We start from the raw sequence: 18,702 nt of genomic DNA on the forward strand, positions 1-18,702 counted from the left end.
CTCATTTTGACCCTCATGTATTTAATTTTTTTTAATTTGTTTATTTTACTTATTAATTAAAGAAGTGATTATTAATATATTGATGTATAAAAAAATAAAAAGTAAAATTTATACTATTGAGCACGCACATCGGTCAAAGTTGGGTGGCACATTAGCACTACCCTTATTTATAACTACAACATATAAATAAAATAAATATTGAATCATTATACCAACAAATCAATCATAAATATCGGTTCGTTTAAATAGTGAGACGATATAATTTTAGATGAGTTGAATAAAATATTATTAGAATATTATTTTTTAATATTATTATTATTTTAAAATTTAAAAAATTTGAATAATTTATTATATTTTATATGAAAATTTAAAAAATTATAATGATAAAATAAGATGAGATGTGATAATTTCTGTATCCAAAATAGACTTACAACAACTTGTCCCATTTGGATACAAAGATGAGTTGAGATAAATTGAAATGATTTTAGATGAATTGAATAAAATATTATTTTTAATATTATTATTGTTTTAAAATTTTAAAAAATTAAATTATTTATTATATTTTAAAATGAATTGAGATGAATTGAAGTCGAATACAAACGGCGCCTTATATTTGCAGTAGGCTTCTGTACATTAGTTTCAGAATCTTATATCAGTAACGCTATATACAGTCGTGAAATGTGTAAATGCTATACAATCGTTTTGAGAAAGAGTGAGATCTACTATTAAAAAATTAATATCTTTTCATATAAATTTCATATTTATTTATTTATTTTAAATAAATGCACAGTACTTATACACTCATAACTGTAAATATCATTTCTCATCTTTTATACATACCACCGGAAGCGACCCAATAATGCGCCCAGGCCCACCCACATACCGATCCTACCCCCACACGCACCAAATCGCGTTACAAATAATTGCACGCGCTCACCCACCCACGGCCCACCCATAAAAAATACCAATTATGGTCAAAACGTCAAACCCTATCTCTCTCTCTCTCTCCCCCCCCTCTCCTTCTCTCTCTTCCTGTCCTGCGTCAGATCACTATCCTTAATCCTCTTCCCCCCAACCCCCAAAATTCCGAACCCTAACCTTGATCATTCTCATGCAGTTCAAACGCTTGGACGGCCTTTGGGTTTCGCTCTCCGCCTCCGACCCAGACATCTTTTGATGTGTTCTTCATCACCACCCAAACCCTAGATTCTTTTCTTGCTTTTTTTCTTCCTGTGGTTTCTTTTTTCAATTAAAGGCCATGGCGGGCTCTGTGGAGGATCTCGGAGCCCCGGAGTCATGGGAGGTGGCCGATTTGGACGAGTCCATGAACCGCCTGATGCTCTCCTCCAAGAAAGATTGCAAGCCGCCCAACGAGCTAAACGATGACTCAGCTCCAGCTTTAGCTTCTTCATCGGCTTTGAATTTAGGTTTGGGCTCGACGGGTGGCGATGATTGTGAGAACGTGCCGGACGATATTATCGATCAGGTCGATCTGTTCCTTCGCGAAGCGTTACAGAATCCTCGTGAGCGCTTATCAAGTAAGCCACATGTCGGTTTTCGTATTCGTATCTGGATACGTGTCTGTATGTGTCCGCGTATGTAAATGTAGAGGTGTATGCGTATCTGTATGTAGAGTTTTGAAATTTCATTTATTGCAATGATTCCAAATCAGGGCTTGGTTTGCTGGTCGGGAAGGTATGGCGTTATTAGCCATGAATATTATTTTATGCTTACCTTTCGACTTTAATTCCTTTTTTGTTCTTCAATGTTAATCCTATAGTTAGCATAAAGTTAATATCTGTTGTGTAAGTTGCAATTCTGCTCTCTGATCGTTATGTTGGATTTATGTCATTCTTTATCCTCTAGTAGTGAGTTCGTTATGATGTTAAAGGTGAAGAGTAGTTCTTTAAGTTTTCCGTGCGCGTCTATGAATGTAAGGAAGCTATATCATACTTCTTCATGGTTCACCTCAAGCATTTCGAATTAAACACGTTAGTGTGCCGACTCTGGTGACTAAGTACGCTGGGCAGTGGCTGTTTTTTCTCAGTCGTGTATGGTTTACAGCCTGTTGATTGGTTGATTCTAGTTATTGTGGTCTTCTAATGTAGTTTCCACAAAAAACAATTTGTGGTATTCTAATGGTCTCTTCATTGTTTACGTAAATGTGAATGAGAGGGATATCAGTTGAAGATAGAGAGTAACTTGGGGATTTTTAGTTGTAATTTTATAGGTAGCTCAAATAGAATCATTATGCTTCAATCAGTTTGTGATGTAAGGTTAGACTGACTTATAAAAAAAAAAGGTTAGACTGTCATGATATGCTTGGTTCAGGAAGATTCAAGTAGTTGGGTAAGGAAATATCATCATCATCGTTACCAGTGCTTTCATTTTTTGTTGTGTGTTTGAACAGCTGCATGTCAATGTTTTGTTCTTATAGTATTCAAGAGTGATTTTCTATGCCTCAGAATTCTTCTTGTTTTGCCTTTTATTTGTACACTAATGAAGATTTGTAATATGTTTCCTCCAGTTTTACGGATGGAGCAGGATGTTGAGAAGTTTATTCGCGATCCTACTCAACAACAGCTGGAGTTCCAACAGCTGCCTACATCCTATTTACGATTGGCTGCACACCGGGTGGCACAGCATTACTCACTGCAGTCAATGGTTTTATTGGACAATAGTTTGCCTGATGGTTCTGGCTCCAGAATTATTGTTCGCAAAACTTCTGAGTGCCGGCTTCCTCTGATTCGCCTTGCAGACATCCCTGTAAATTTACCATCAGAAGAGAGTAGTGTCATTAAGGTTGCAATCAAGCAGAGGCCACAGAAACGGTCGCAGCTTGTCAACAGTGGAAGTTCAAATTCTTTAAAAACAGGCAACTCCAAAAGTGTAGAGGAAAGAAAAGAGGAGTATAACAAAGCTCGTGCTAGAATATTTAACTCGAGTATTAATATTGGCGGTGGTGTGGGTGGGAAACCAGAAAGTGAGCAAAGGCTGCAGGATCATACCCTGCATTGTTCCTTGGGGATTTCAAAGATTGAAGAGAAATCTGTTCCCGGCATTACTGATGTAAATTCTGGTATAGGTCTGATCGATTCTTCAACTAGTAGCAGTAGATCAGCTAGAAGTAGAACAGAGGAGCCAATTGGTAGGAACAAACCAAACAGTAGGGTGGCTATTTTTAGGGACCGTGAAGTTGATCGCAAGGATCCTGATTATGACAGGAATTATGACAGGTATGCCACTCTTCATTTAACTGTTCAAGAGTCTAAGATCTACATCCTATCCATTATACATTATTCTTGTGCATAATTTACTTATAAAAAAATTATTCTTGTGCATAATTTAAACTCTGCTTTGCTGTAAAGTTTCTCTGTTGGCGAACCCAAATGTTTGTGTAACTTTTTTTTTCTTCAGGTATATGCAAAGATTTGATCCTGGGTTTGGGTACAATGGGGGACCATATACCATGCAGCCTATGTACAGCCCTGCACTGAATTACAATACTGAATTTCCTCAACTTGGGTCTGCCCATAGGCCTCAGATTTCTCCTGAGCACCAACATCATCCACTTCCTCAACACCTACCTGGGCAATGGGGTGCACCACCAACACCAACAGGGATTGGCTATGGCCATCCAGAGACCATGATGACATCATTCAATCCTAATCATGTTGGTGCCCGCTCTACAACTGCCATATACCTGCATTCCTCTCAGTATCCTTGTCAGCATCTTCGGATGCCTTTCATTCATCCTCATGAACAAGTTCACCAATCTTTTTCACAGGTATGATGCCTTCAGTAGTTCACCTTTGCTTCTTTTAATAAAATAGAAATATTGATTTTATCTCAAACTGGAGGAGGCACCTTTTTTCTGTTTGCTTGCTACTATAGAGATGCCCTGCCTCAAGGGCATTGGGCACTCTCCCATATCTTTAAGTGGTAGCTTTTCTTTTGATTTCTATTGTTTGAAGTCAAAATTCAATATACCTATAAAAAAAAGGTGAAAATTGAATAATAATGACTTGGTTGGTTACAAGACCATCCCTACTCTCTCCCCCCTTTCTACAGGAGAACCCTCCTTTTCAGATACATAAAACAAAAATAATTAATCACGATGACAATGACGTCAAACATGTCTGACCCCTTCCTGCCAACTACCGTCCTACAATCCATATTCCTTCTCACTAACCTCTACTGCATTTAGAATGGTGTTCAAAACTTGTACTTAGAACTACAATAGAGAGCTTTATATGACGATGTTTCTTCTTGTTTTATTTAGAATGGTGTTCAAAACTTGTACTTAGAACTACAATAGAGAGCTTTATATGACGATGTTTCTTCTTGTTTTTGATAAGTTTTCTTCTATTTTATAAGGGCATTTATCATTTGACAAACCATCTAATAGCAAAACTTTGTATATTTTGATGCACTAGTGTTTAGGAATAAGCTTATGCTTTAGATTCAGATAGGGTTCTCTTTATTGCACCATCAACCTTTTATCAAAAACCTTTCTCCCTCATTCTTATTTTACGAGATATATAGGAATGCCAGAACGAGGATCCCTCATTATCATCGTTTGATTCGGTTTGGGGTCAGTGGGACAAACCAAACGTATCAACCGTCAGACTGACAAACGTTTCGCCGACGAAATATTAGCATTAAAAAAAAGGGACCAATTTTCTAGAATAAGAAGATAATTGGAAGAAAACAGAAGTGGAACGTCGTGTTTCTTGGAAACAAAAACGAAAAACATATACTTACTGATATATTCACATATCCCTTTTTCATTTCTTCGTAATTTTTCCTTTCGGTTGCTACCTCTCAAAGTCTAAACTCGGAGCTAGAAAAGGGGACTAGTCGCTGTTATTGTATGGAGAGGAAAACTAGAAGCTAGGAATGAAAAAACTCGGCGATATCTAAGTCATGCATGAGAGAAGCACAACGATCCTCTTGAGTGAAGAAGAAAAAGAAGCCGAGGGCCCTAGACAGCTCTCGCGCATTCCTTCAAAGCCACAACGGAGGAGGCTCATTCAAATCAACGGGCAAACCGCGACGTGCGAGTCCACAAAAAGATGCCGTGGTAGGGCTTTTTGGCAATGGAGCTACGCCCGCGGAGACAGTAACAAGAGCTTCTCGCCTATGCGGAGATGAAGAGTCCAACTGTATGCCGCAGCTCATGTCGTTGAGGATGTGGCTGGGCTGCAAGAACTCACCGAGGGCAAGACAGCCGGATTGGGAGTTCCAGTGGTCAGGGAGGGGAGGTCGAGGGGGAGGCCCGCGTTGACCGGAGCAAGGAAGTTGGTCTTGGCCTTGGCTCCACGGAGGGAGGGAGCGGCACCATCATATGCGAGAGCAGCTTCTACGGGGGTGTCGAATGTACCCAACCAAACCCTGGTCTTCTTCCACGGATCACGTATCTCAGCAGCATAGCGACCCCATGGCCTCTTGTGTACCCCTCTATAATGTCCCTCATGAGTAGACGCCATGAGAAACGGATAAAAGCTTCACACAAACACACATAACCATCCAATTTTAGCCTCATAAGCAATTGCCTTTATCTTCTCTGGCAGATTTAATCTTTGTTTCTTTCTTCTGTGGAGGCTACAGTTGGCAGACATTTGGTTTATAATATGTTAATCTCTCTAATAACAGCATTGGATTTATTTCACCTACCAAAAACTGGCTTATAAATGGAGTATGTGGAGCTCTCTCTCTCTCTCTCCCCCCCCCCCCTCTCCTCACTCATGTAGTACAACTAAAATGGGTCTTGATGATGAAGGTAAACTGCATTTTGTTCTTCCCAACATTTATATTTCTATTTGGTCCCCATGTTTTTATGCAATGATATCACACTTTAATTTTTTGGCACTGTTTCAAATTTACCCTTCCATCCAAATTGGTTAAAACAATGGAGCTAGACCCTTGCTAGACATGTGACTAAAATCAATGATATGCTTTTCATGTTGCATATGTAAATGTGTCTGCGTGTGCGTTCATGTGTGCATCTATTAAATTTCCGTGTGTATCTTTTGAATGTAAATGCAAAAACGTTAAATCACAATACTTGGAGGGTAACATTGTTGCGATGTGAAGAATAAACATCAAATAGAATGATGTGTAGGGAAACTTCCGAGGGTGTGGTGCACGGGACCGAGGTTTACTCTGCAGGAGGGTCCGAATGGCCCTGCCTTGGAGAGGTTCCCGACATAAAAAAAAAAAAAAAAATTGTTGCGATGTGAAGAATAAACATCAAATAGAATGATGTGTAGGGAAACTTCCGAGGGTGTGGTGCACGGGACCGGGGTTTACTCTGCAGGGGAGTCCGAATGGCCCTACCTTGGAGAAGAAGAAGAAGAAGAAGAAGGAATGATGAAGGTTGGAGGACCAGAAGTATACATCACCCTATTTCTTTTAGGAGGTCCGAGGGCCTTCTTTTTATCATATCTGATGTCTCTCTTATGAATTTTGGTGGTCTTGCTCTGTTCCCACTTTCTATTTAGACTTTAAATCACTCTATTAACTGTTCTTTTGCTTGCTTGATGTAGTCTCGTCAACAGCAACCTGATGCAAATTTTGGATTAGCCCGGCCCCGATGAGGGGCATGGGCCACGCCTGCATGCTGCCAGCTGGAACTCAATCTTGAAATATGATGAGGGGCTGCCACAGTTGCATATATTACTTAGCTGGCAGGAGTGCAGGCATAGAAAACTGAGGTGGACTGGAGTGGATGTATCACGCACACCAATATTTGATCCATTCCACCATCTTGGTTTTGATGGAAGCTTCTTACATCTTTGATGAATGATGAAGAAGCTCACCCCGTTTACCAATTCCATTGATGGAAGCTTCTTTCATCTTTGATGAATGACAAAGAAGTCAAATGGTTCGACCAATCCCATCGTTTAATTGAGGTCTCTTAGAGCTACAATTTACCACTGATGATGATGATGAATGGGAATAGAGGAAGATTTTACCAGAGCTGGGGATGTAATTGATCACCTTGGATGAAGGTCAGCCGATTCATCTTCTTCTTTATGGCTTTACGTTTTATTAGCCAAGTGCAAAAAATAAAAAAAATGCCTCCTTGTTTAGCTAGTCTTCAAAGTTCAAGCTTTATACTAATATGGATGTTTTCTTTGTGTTAACAGGACCGTCAAGAATCAAAGCGAAGGAAATTACCTGGTTAGTTGTATTTGGCTTATAGGAGCTTTGGCGTGCATCTGAGTTTGATTTTTTGAAGCTCTGATCATCACTTTTTATGCGTTCCTGGAACCTTAGCTTGTTGCAGAAATAAGAAAAGCAAAGCACATCATGTACCACGACAATGATCTTTAGAGCTCACTATCATCTTTTTATTTGGATATATTACTGATAATTGTGATTAGCACAATTGTATTGAAGTATTGGACATGTTTAGCCTCTCTGGATGCCCTGAGCCAATTTAGGTTCTGTCGAATGGCATCGGCTCCTTGTCGATTGTCCTGGTTCCCGCTTTTTTTACTCGCGGTTCCTTGCGCTGCTTTACACGTGTCAATGGGATATTGCTACCTCATGAAGTAGGCACTCCACGTGTCAATGACCCAATTGGCCAAAAAGGATTAAAATCAGAGAGGGTTAGTCTTAATTTTGTTTTTCGAAGTTCAAATTATAAAAGAAAATACAGACTATACAGTAATCAGCCACGCTGTTCACATCACATGAACAACGAGAGCCTCACCTCCTCTCCTTTGTGCTGTCTCACATGCAAACCGCACAACACATGCAGCATGTCCATGTCTGTTGGGGGCAGCAGCGGCTCTCTCCCACTACGTTCTTTGTACCATCTGCATCACGAATTTCACTTGTTTTTCTATAAGTTGGCATCCTATGAAGTTTGGCTGTCTCCCCCCACATCACGAATTTCACTCTCTCTAAGTTAGCATCTCTAAAGTTCCTTGGATGACTCCTTATGATATTCTTAAATACAGGGTCCAATTGGCTACTTCAATATTTACCCATTGGAGAAATTATTTACTTAGTGTTTATTAATGCGTTACATGTCATAGGCGATAAGGACAAAGATGACAAAATCTTAACCATTGCGGTACTTAATTTATAAATGATGGATGAAAGGCAAAAATTCACCAAAAAGCCATTCCAGAAACACAAGTGAATATCTCCATCCCTGTTTTCATTTCTGTTTTCCAGTTGTCTCTATTGCTACACAAGCCCTTGGTGCAAAGCCCTCACCACTTTTACGTGTACTGCTCTAACAACTTGATAAAAAGGCGAGTCTTCTTATTGAGAGTGCCAATGATGACCACCTCTCTCCCTCTCTCGTGTTTGACGGTTAAAGTCGTGTACAGTCAAGTTCTTTCTACAGGAAAAAGGGAGACAAGGGGGCTTTGTGGGTTGATGTTTGCCGTTTTCAAGTAAAATCCTATGGTTTTTGCATGCTAGCTTTCTGTCTTCTATATTCCACCATATATTTATATCTGAAATGAAACCACATAATCAGCACAGCCTCTTCTGATTCCTCCAGATTGAAGGATACAAGGTTCGTTTCATGCCAACTCTGTCTCTGTCTCTCTCACAGAACAACGTTGGTCTCTCTACTCACTATTGAATCCTCCATACAATGGGCAGCGAACCTCTATATACCATCATCGAAACGCATGCAGATGCACACCCACATATCGTACTGTCTAGCCATTATCAAATCTTCATTACTTTCTAACCGACCTCAGTTTTGCCACTTACATCTCACTCATACATGCACAGTCATTCTGCTTGTATGCAAGCGATTTAGTCACACTCAGCTTGTCACCCTGATCCTGCAACAGTTTGCTTTAGTTTATCTATTTGCCTAATTGTACTGAAAACTAAAGATATTTATCCAAGATTACAAGTTTGTGTTTCATCATTTCAGGGGCAACACACGTGGATCCAGATGGAGAAGCTGAACTCCCAGCTATATTTGCAAAACTGTTATATAATCGAACAAAATGAGAGGCTAAGGAAAAAAGCTCAACTGCTAAACCAGGAGAACCAGGCTTTGTTATCTGAACTGAAGCAGAAACTCTCCGAAGAAAAAATAAATACCAACAACCCTAGCCACAATATCAGCTCCACTTCTGCCCCAGGTCCAGTTAGTTCCAACAAATCTTGACATATGATTACAGTTGCCTCGATCTCCATACAGAGAAAAGGACTGATGGCATCCCTGTTTTTTATGTTCATGTACCTTGCTACAGTTTCAGTTCTGACATTTCTTTCATAGCAATGAAAAATAATATAATGAACTGAAGATTTATTTGATGAAGAACTCTCTCTCTCTCTCTCTCTGTGTGAGCAAATAAATAATCTCCAGTAGGCCTAGATCTTAAAAATCCACATTCAGCTTCCTGTCTATGCTTGAAAATGTTTGGTAGAATGCCTTGAAATGCTTGTAAGCAATGTCTACATCCTCCTTCCCACATATCTCTCTCACACTGCAGTTGAACGAAAAACAAGAAACCAACTTAAGCGCTACAATAAATGGAAGAAGTAAAAACAGACATGTTTCCCTTTTATTCACGAGACTCTAATAAGAATAAACTCCGCAGAGATTTTCTAATAAGAAGACTGGCAGTGTGGCACTGTGGTCAAAATCTGAAGAGCTAATTCATAGATGTACAGAGACCAGTTGAATCACCATGTAGTGCCAAGAATATGACATGGTTCACCATTTAGGACCTAGGTCATCGAACAGAGAGAGAGAGAGAGAGCTGCTTTTCTGGATAGGGGTTACAGGTCACCAATTCAAGAAGTCAAGAACAGGCAGAGAGGGCAAAGAAGGAAACCTGCTCTGTTGAATTTCCCGTGCAAAAAAAAACTTATATTGGCTACGGCTAATTGGTGTCAGCTGTTTAACAACTCAAATAACTGGCGTATTTAAAATTAATTCAGATGCTCAAGTAACAAACTTTACCAAATGAATTTAACATGGATGAAAATTATTATTTGGTACCACCAACTTTCATCGAAACTGGGATGAAGCAATCTTTGTCCAAACATCTAGTTCTAATATTTTCAAACTGCCCAAAATTTTCCAATCCAGACTCGAAAAGAAAAAACATTTATAAATTCGCAGCTATTTGAGCATCTACATCCTAGGGTGGGGAACCTCTAGCTATGTGTTCAAACGCCAGTACAACAACATTAGCTTGAACTCTCAATCAAACTCAAAAAAATTAATTCATTTCTCACAAGAGCGAGTATATTTAACAAATAAGATATAACTCCCAATGAACAATTTAGTCATCCTAATGTTTACCTCTCACCAGTTGACATCCAAACTTTATAATTCCTTTTTTTCTTTATGCTCTTGTTTTTTAATATCTAGGAAATATTAGATAAATCTAGAAGAAGATGTAATCTAATTTGCTACCTGTGCATGGAAAGTTGAGCAATGCCACAATCAACTGTCCGAATGCCAACTCCTGAAGCCAGAATTGGACCTATGGTGGAACCACATCCCATGTCATTTCTCACCACAAATTCCTACACAAGCAAATAATTTGGTAAACATTCCTGCTGCCTCAAGGTTTGTGGTATGTAACATGTTGCTAATATTCTTTAGTGTGCAAAACATGACAACTAAGTTGTACTACCCCATCACATTAAATTCTACAAATTATTTCCAAAACAAGTAGAGTTAGGCCATGTTTGGACACTTTATGAGATGAGAACATCTCATATCAATTTTTTTCATAATTTCCTTCCCCAACATCATTCAAACATAAAACACTTTTCAATTTCAAATCTTCAACATTTTCATCTAATCATTACCTAATCATTACAACTTTCCCAAACTTTCAAGCAAAACACAGAAAACAATACAACTTTTTCAAATTTAAAAACAAAAAATTATATTCAAACAATATTTTAACTTTCATATTTTTCTCTCCTTTCCCAAAACCCAATAAAAAATCTATTCACAAACCATTTCACTACCATTCACAAAATTCTCATCTCATCTCATTATCCAAACAAGCCCTTAGTCTTGAAGAATAGCTGGATTTTTGTAATCATAACATATTGCTAAATCTTAATGGGGATCATAGATTCATAGATGTTTCAAACATCTTTAATACAACCTAGTTGTTAAGTCTTCAACATCAAGTTTATGTTTAATAGAATGGATCTAGCATGGGTGATGCCAGAATCTGTGGTGGAAATGTTGGCAAGCTGGACCCCTATTAGAGGTGTGCAACAGATCAAAGCGGTTTGGAAAATGATTCTGAATTGTATCATGTGGTGCTTGTGGAAGGAACGCAATGAGCGGACATTCGAAGACAGAGAGATCTATGGCGGAGCTTAAAGTTTTCTTTTTTAGGACTCTTTGTACTTGGGCTATTGCTGTAGACTTCAATGACATGAACTTTTATGATTTCTTAGTTTTTAATGCGCCTACGTAGATAGGGCATAAGGACCTTTGTAACTGGCACTTTGTTGCCTTTATTGAATTAATAATACTTGTTTACCTATAAAAAAAAAACATCAAGTTTATGTTTACGGAAGAGACCTCGAGTTATGACCTACGAGGAAGAAAAAAAACTTCTTTGGTGATTAGAAAAGAAAACATCTATTTGTTTCTATAAAGAATCCCTTGCGTCACTGATCTTTTGTTTTGAAATGGATTTATTTTGTAATAGATTTTATAGGAATACTCCAATGGCATACCTAATATAAAATTATAGGAATAATCCATGGACATAGTCAATTTCAATGACCATTACCTGAGTTGGAAGGTTATGAATTTTGCCAACTTCTTTGAATAGGAAAGCCGTGACACCACTAGTAGCATAGCGCTGGTTTGCATTGTGCTTGATAACAAGTCCCTTTTGCATTTCTGGGCGATGGTGTTCTTCATGCTTATCGATGAAATTTGGATGAACTCCATGAGCCATATCTGCTGACACTACAAAGAGAAAGCATCCCAAAAAGATACTTCAGAAATTGAATTGTGTGCACTAATGAAATAAAAACTGAATACAAGTTACAGAAACATAAGAATAAATACAGATTTCTGCAAATTTGTGCAGCTACCAAAGTCAAAATTGTACAAATTGAATCATACCAAGAAATGAGTGGCGAATTGCACGCTCAAAAGCACCTTCACCAACATACTCATTAACTAAGCAACTAACTATGCGCCTCATAGCCTGAAACATGGTTGGTGCACCAGCTCCCTGAACTGAATCTGAACCCACCTAAAGAAAAAAATTTGAAAGAACATTTGTTAAATGGCTAACATAGCAAGAGCCAATGCAGATAAAAGATCATCCACATTTGCAAATCTATTAAGAGTAACAAGCAAATGCGCAGTAGAATAAAAGAAAAAAAAATGTTGAAAGCCATCTGATTCCGACAACCAATTTAGAAAAATAGCACGTTGTTTACAAGCTGGTTGCCCATTAGCCACTCATCTCCTCAAATATTTGAAAATGGATAAAATCATAAACATAATAATACTTCAAATGTGATCCTTCTAGTTCCTTCAATCTAGTAATAAGAGAGTCAATAGTAAAATATGTTCAATCAACGGGAACTAGCTCCAATAGCAAAAAGAAACTTTTAAATAATATATTCTTTCATATAGCATGTTCTATAGTAAAAAAAATATGATTATAAAGCATAACCGTTATTTTAATAAGCATACAAGATAGATATAAAACTCCATCTATGCAAACTTAAGAACCAGTAGAAGATGTTTACCTCTTCATTATCAAATAAAGCAACCATCCGAATTGCATGTTCACTTGATAAATCGCTAGATGATTTACATGAATCAATAAGTGCCCGTAATGCACAATAACTGGAAGCAAGGTTGTCCAATCTTCCAGAAAAAATAAATTCATCCTTCCCACCTCCAAGGCAGCTAGGCTGGGTATCGCAAACATTTAACTCGATGCTCACTATGTCATCAATGCCACAGTTCAGCTCATCTGATAAAGCCTGGGAATTGAAGTTTTAGATTAATTTCAAGAATGATGATCTGACACCTTCAACTACTTCATAGAAATGTATATATTGCTCCATTACATTAAGCAGTTGTCTCAACAAGTAGGTAAAGTTTTTTTTCCTGGGCAATTAAAAAGATTTAATTATTCATATAGAAAGGTATAATAGGAATTAATCGGATAGTAACGTGTTTCAAAGACAGTAGGCACAATATTAGAGATTTAGCTATACAACTCTCCCAAAACTATGTAAATAAAGTCATCTTAGATTATCTTAAAGAAATTTCTCAATGAATTTCTGTTGTTCATGATATTGAAATGTGACAAATTTGATTGTGTGACGTGATTGTTTGAACATTTTACCTTTTCATAGAAAGAGTATGCTCAATTCACAATTCACCTAGAGCATTGGTATGCATTTACTTACATAAATAAAAAAAGAATTGGTATGCATACATTAATTTGCTAATAACTGGAGGAAAAGTGAATGGGATACCTGTATAAGCAGCGGATGATGAGCAGCTTTTGAAGAAGATGCTGTACTTTTCTCTTTTGACTCCAGAGAAGTTTCTTCTAGTTTTGTTGAAAGTAAGGGAATCAGATGAGTCTCTAGATTCGGTTTGAATCCATCCTTATTCACTGTGCTAAATAACCAAAATATTGATTCAGAAAGAAAGCCAGCAGATAACCTCGGTGATCACATGTTGCAGGTACATCATACATACAATAAACAATAAACTACACATAGCACATAATAAGAACCTGTTTTCTAAACTTTAAAACTCAAGCATCCCTCAAAGGTCATTCATTTGCATACATGCATGTGAATGATCTTTTAGGGTATGCTCAGGTGGACGGAGAGGGAAGCAGAGGAGAGGTGAAGAGATGAGGATTACCCTTCTGACTATTAGTAGGTATTTTCTTTAATTCTCTCAAATTGAAGGGAGTTTCAAGGGAGAGGATATGGGGTTCACCAATTTCTGTCAATTTTTTTATCCATTGACCATTGATTGAAATTACAAGCAGTGCCTGAACAGACCCTTATCACTTGTCTCACATTATTCTCAAATTTAAAAATAAAATAAAATAAAATCCTTATCCTTTTCTAAAAATTCCCACCTTTCAAACAAAGCAAGGAAAGTATAATCTATTCCTGCTTCCCCTCATATTATTTATCAAAACATCCAAACAAAAGAACAGGTAACAATCCCTCCTCTCCTATCTTTTACTCTCCAACCTCCATTTAAGCTCTCCTCTCATCAACCTTGAAACCTAAAAAGTTCAAGATCAATTCTCATTGCATTATATTGGAATTTTTACTTATATATAAAAAAATAAAAAATAAAAAATCCTAAAGTGGTTCCATAAAATTGGTCCTTAGCATTCACCAGTTTTTCTCTGCTAACCACATTAACCAAGCTTCCTTTCAAACCAGACAGTCAAGTTGAGCTTTATATTAGAATGCCTCAAAATACAGCGAAAGATGCATCCTTTATGCAAGTCAAGTTAACTACCATTATTTAGTCCAGTCTAAATTTACTCTAAAATTTGACTCAAGATCGATTCAAAATCTACAAAGATGTTAAACTCTAATCTTCACCGTCAATGTACAAAAATAAATTTACTATGGAACTATCATTCATGTGTTTTACGTTACCAATGGAATTAAATGAAAAAGAAGATAGGCTTTAAGGAGACAGTGGCAAACCGGTCAAGATGAATGGCCAGTGTTGGTATTCGTAACAGGGGCCTTTTTACTTTGACAAGCTTGTGCACAAAAGATCCGTCACTACCTCTCACTATCACCCTTCCAGCAACACTTAAGTCTCTGTCAAACCAAGTATGCCATAAACCACCACCATAGGTCTGCACATTGACCATCAGATGACCAGTCTTGGACGATGCAGATTTTGGTTTTAGTTTTAGACAAGGGCTGTCTGTGTGAGCAGCAATCACATGAAAACCATTACCAACAGCATACCTACATAACTAAGAGAAACCTTTTATTAAAAAATTTCCATTAATCCAATGTCACATAAGACGGGTAAAACTAATGAAGAAACTGAACAGGAAATTTTAATGGTTGTGTATGGACAATCTAGAAAGCAGCAGTAACAACTGAACTTCTATTTAAGGAAAAAACTGGTTGAAAAACTATGCAACAAGAAATGAGGGCTGTTCAAAATTTCCAACCTAAAAGTGTCAGTGATCACAGTCTACAACCTCCTTTGCGCCCAGTAGTCAGTCTTGTATTGTACAAGCCCAACATGTATGGAGATTGAATTGAGTATAAATTTTAAAAGAGGAATTATTCCACTCACTTTTCCCCAATTGCAAAAGCTACTAAACAAGACATATTTCGTGTGAAGAAGTATCGTCCACCAGGCTTTAGGTCCCATTCGTCAGTCTCATTTAACAAATGAAAACCAGCATCAATTAGTTGTCGTTTAGCTTCAGCTGCAGATGAGAATAGTGTAAATGAGAGAAAAGCTCAGACCAGACACCTGATCTCCTGAAATTCAAACTAAAAGTGATTCCATATTTCCTTCATCAAGATATATGGATCATTCAGCCACAACAGTGAGATAAGTACTTTACTAATATAAAATAGCTAGACAAACTTAATACTAATTTAATAAATAAAATCCTATTTTAAAGTTAAGTTGGAGGACTAAAGCATGATCAGTGAATGGAAAAGATTTCAGAACCGAGCAAACTCATTTGACAACAAGGTCACCACACTGAATTTGTGCGGGGCCATTAAGAATATCTTTTTTTTTTTTATAATTAATAAGAGATTTATTACCAGAAATAGGCATAGCCCAAGTACACATGAAGTATATAAGAGAAAATACCTACATACAACGTCTAAAAGGAAAAAAAAAACTAGAAAAACTCCAACATTTCATCACCATTCATTACAATGGCCTTAACCCATAGGCGTAGAGTTTTAAAGAAAAATTCCCTAATTTCTTCCGTCGATCGTCCTTTGTCTTCAAAACATCTCACGTTCCGTTCTAGCCAAAATTGGCACGCCCAATGGGACTCAAACCCACAATCGCCTGATTAGAAGTCATACGCCTTGTCCATTAGGCCATGGGCGCCTTTGCAAGGATATCTTTTTTTTTTTTTTTTTTAAGTAATACAAGATTTTATTCCTAAGAAATAGGCATAAGCCCAAGTACACAGAACGTATATAAAGGAAATATTTCCAAAAACGAAAGGAAAACTAAAACAGATTCTAGAAATTATCTTCCATTACAAAAGCTTTAGCCCATAAACTCAAAGTACTAAAGAAAAAATCCCTAAGTTCTCCCAATGAACGTTATTTGTCTTCGAAGCATCTCCTATTCCTTTCAAGCCATAGGCACCACATGAGACAAGAATGAATCATCTTCCAAACACGAACCGCATTCTTGCAACCCTTCAAACCCTTCCACCCTACCAATAAATCTACCACTTCCTTGGGCATTACCCAAAGTAAACCAGTCCGATTCAAAACCTGATTCCACACGACACACCAATCAGCAATGTACATACCTCTACTTCTAAGATTTTCAGTTGTCAACACTTTGCCCAAGGATACCACCCAACAGAAAAAAGCAACCTTGGAAGGAACTTTCACTTTCCATATGTTTTTCTAGGGAAACTCACAACTCATGTGACTGGTTAATATTCTGTAAAAAGAGGAATTAAGAACTTAGAATTTCCTGCAGGAATCCACAACATGCTGTCCTCCTTACCTAGCATCAACTTTGAACTGTAAAGTCTTTCCAGAAAAGTCTTAACATCATCCACTTCCCAGTCATTAACATCCCTGATAAAGATAACATTCCACTAAATATTATTGTCAATGCAACAGAAAGAATTTCCTACAGCTTCATTTTGATCCCTTGCAATTCTGAAAAGAGAGGGAAAGTCCAGCTTAAATGAAGCATCCCCACACCACAAGTCATGCCAGAAAAGTATCCTCTTCCCATCTCCCACCTTCAATCTAATATGATTTGAAAAAACCCCTCATCCTTTTCTAATGAACTTCCACAAACTCATCCCGTACGCACCACTAGTATCTTTAGAACACCAACCTCCCTACAAACTACCATAGTTTACATCAATAACATTTTTCCAGAATGCATTACTTTCCAAGTTGTGGAAAGTACCAATATATTCGCTTCGAGCTATATTTTTTCCATAATGCTCGAACTCCATCAGTACCAAAAATAATATTACTAATAACAAGTCTCAAAACTTATGCAGCCACCTGATTTTGAGATGTTCGAAAGTTGAAGTTCATGTTCATGTTCATGTCACAAAATTGACAAGTACTCACACCAAAAGCTCGTTCGTTTCATACTTGGCTCAAAAAGCATCTACCCGTGAGATATTAAATTTTACATTTACAGTTGTCCGGAACCTAACTAACAAGACCTGCACTCAGCGGTATGTTTTCTTTTCAAGCCAAGTTTTGCTAAAGCTTCAATCTGTTTTATTCAAAAAACAACAATCTGAACCCAGTTATAAAATTGAGTTGCACAGAATAAATATATGTATAAGGAAACATAGACTTATAATAAGAAAGAACAAATTAATCAGAAATCCGGAAAAACCGAGGAACATAGACCAAAAGGAAAACAGAGCGTTTTGTACCCGCCGCATGAAACTGAGTCCAGGACTCGTTGAGATAGTCCAGAAGATCCCCCACTATAGACTCTCCCGATCCAACCGTTGAAGATGAACTCTGAGAATGCCCCAAACAAAATCAGCTTTTAGAAAGAAGAATAGAACCATATGCACATGCATACAGATAAACATATATGGAGAGAGAGAGAGAGAGAGAGAGAGAAAGAGAGAGATTAGGGACCTCGTGGGTTGAATCAGAGGTGGAGCAGAGAGGCGTGGAGGAGAATTTGCGACGGAGATTGGGGTTGAAGCAGTAGGAGGGTGAGGGAGGGCATTTGGGGAAGAGCAAGAAAGGTTTGAGAGCCGGAGATGAGTGGTGGAGGAGTTGTAGTCGAGATATCGCCGCCATTTTCTTTGGCAAGCTACTGCCACCGTGTTGTGAACTTGTGCTTCCCTCTCTCACCCTCCTACTGCTTGGAACATATTCAGAGTTGAAAAACTCTGGACTTCATTTGTTTTTTTTTTCCTCAAATTTATCGAAAAAAAATACTTTAAATATAAATAAATTACATAAAAATAAATTTATAAATTAATATAATTTGATATGATAAATTAAATTGTAAAATAATTTTTATTATAAAATTAATTTAATGAATCTTATAAAAATATATCAATTTATAAATTTATTTTTATATAATCTATTTGTGTACGTGACAATTCTCTTTATCCAAAATACCTGAATTGATCTCTTATGTAGGTAAAAAAAAATAGAGATATTTTTAAGACGAAACAATGATTTGTACAAATTTTAAGTATATAAATTTAATTTAATTTAATTTTTTTGTGAAAAATGGAACCTAATAATAAAAATATATATATAATTTTTTTGAAGCACACTTTTTTATAAAACACTTATACGTGATTTACACATTTAAGATTGATATGTACTTAGCAATATGGCTAGAGTACTTCTAATGGTTTATGTATCTTATCTTTTAAAATATATCATCAAAATTTATTTTTTCTATTTTACATTCTGATTTTTGCAATATATCATATATAAATTTATCTATTTTTTCTTTATATTATATTATTT

At 37.1% G+C, this 18,702-nt stretch overlaps 2 protein-coding genes and 1 pseudogene across 4 annotated transcripts; 1 reads left to right on the forward strand and 2 right to left on the reverse strand.

Moving 5' to 3' along the window:
• The first annotated feature begins 1,015 nt into the window (after window positions 1-1,015).
• Window positions 1,016-7,480, forward strand: LOC109013963. Its single transcript, XM_018996242.2, has 5 exons — window positions 1,016-1,538; window positions 2,528-3,236; window positions 3,418-3,787; window positions 6,549-7,013; window positions 7,152-7,480. Exons 1-4 carry the CDS (start codon window positions 1,259-1,261, stop codon window positions 6,597-6,599), a joined length of 1,410 nt encoding a protein of 469 aa, XP_018851787.1. The 5' UTR covers window positions 1,016-1,258; the 3' UTR covers window positions 6,600-7,013; window positions 7,152-7,480.
• On the reverse strand, window positions 3,804-6,186 carry LOC118344524 (annotated as a pseudogene).
• A 1,537-nt stretch (window positions 7,481-9,017) lies between the features above and the next one.
• Window positions 9,018-18,100, reverse strand: LOC109013972 (probable aspartyl aminopeptidase). Of its 3 annotated transcripts, none has more exons than XM_035685461.1 (10): window positions 17,848-18,100; window positions 17,634-17,724; window positions 15,308-15,443; window positions 14,695-14,967; window positions 13,483-13,630; window positions 12,742-12,981; window positions 12,104-12,236; window positions 11,763-11,944; window positions 10,412-10,524; window positions 9,018-9,473 (listed from the first exon to the last, which is right to left on the reverse strand). In XM_035685461.1, exons 1-10 carry the CDS (start codon window positions 18,013-18,015, stop codon window positions 9,365-9,367), a joined length of 1,593 nt encoding a protein of 530 aa, XP_035541354.1. In that variant the 5' UTR covers window positions 18,016-18,100; the 3' UTR covers window positions 9,018-9,364. The 3 variants fall into 3 exon arrangements, with proteins under 3 accessions (XP_035541354.1, XP_035541355.1, XP_035541356.1); XM_035685462.1 differs by having other exon boundaries at window positions 9,148-9,473; window positions 11,763-11,935; XM_035685463.1 differs by lacking the exon at window positions 17,848-18,100 and having other exon boundaries at window positions 9,148-9,473; window positions 14,695-14,975.
• Window positions 18,101-18,702: the final 602 nt, after the last annotated feature.

The sequence above is a fragment of the Juglans regia genome, chromosome 14 (genome assembly GCF_001411555.2).
Source record: "Juglans regia cultivar Chandler chromosome 14, Walnut 2.0, whole genome shotgun sequence".
NCBI lineage: Eukaryota > Viridiplantae > Streptophyta > Magnoliopsida > Fagales > Juglandaceae > Juglans > Juglans regia.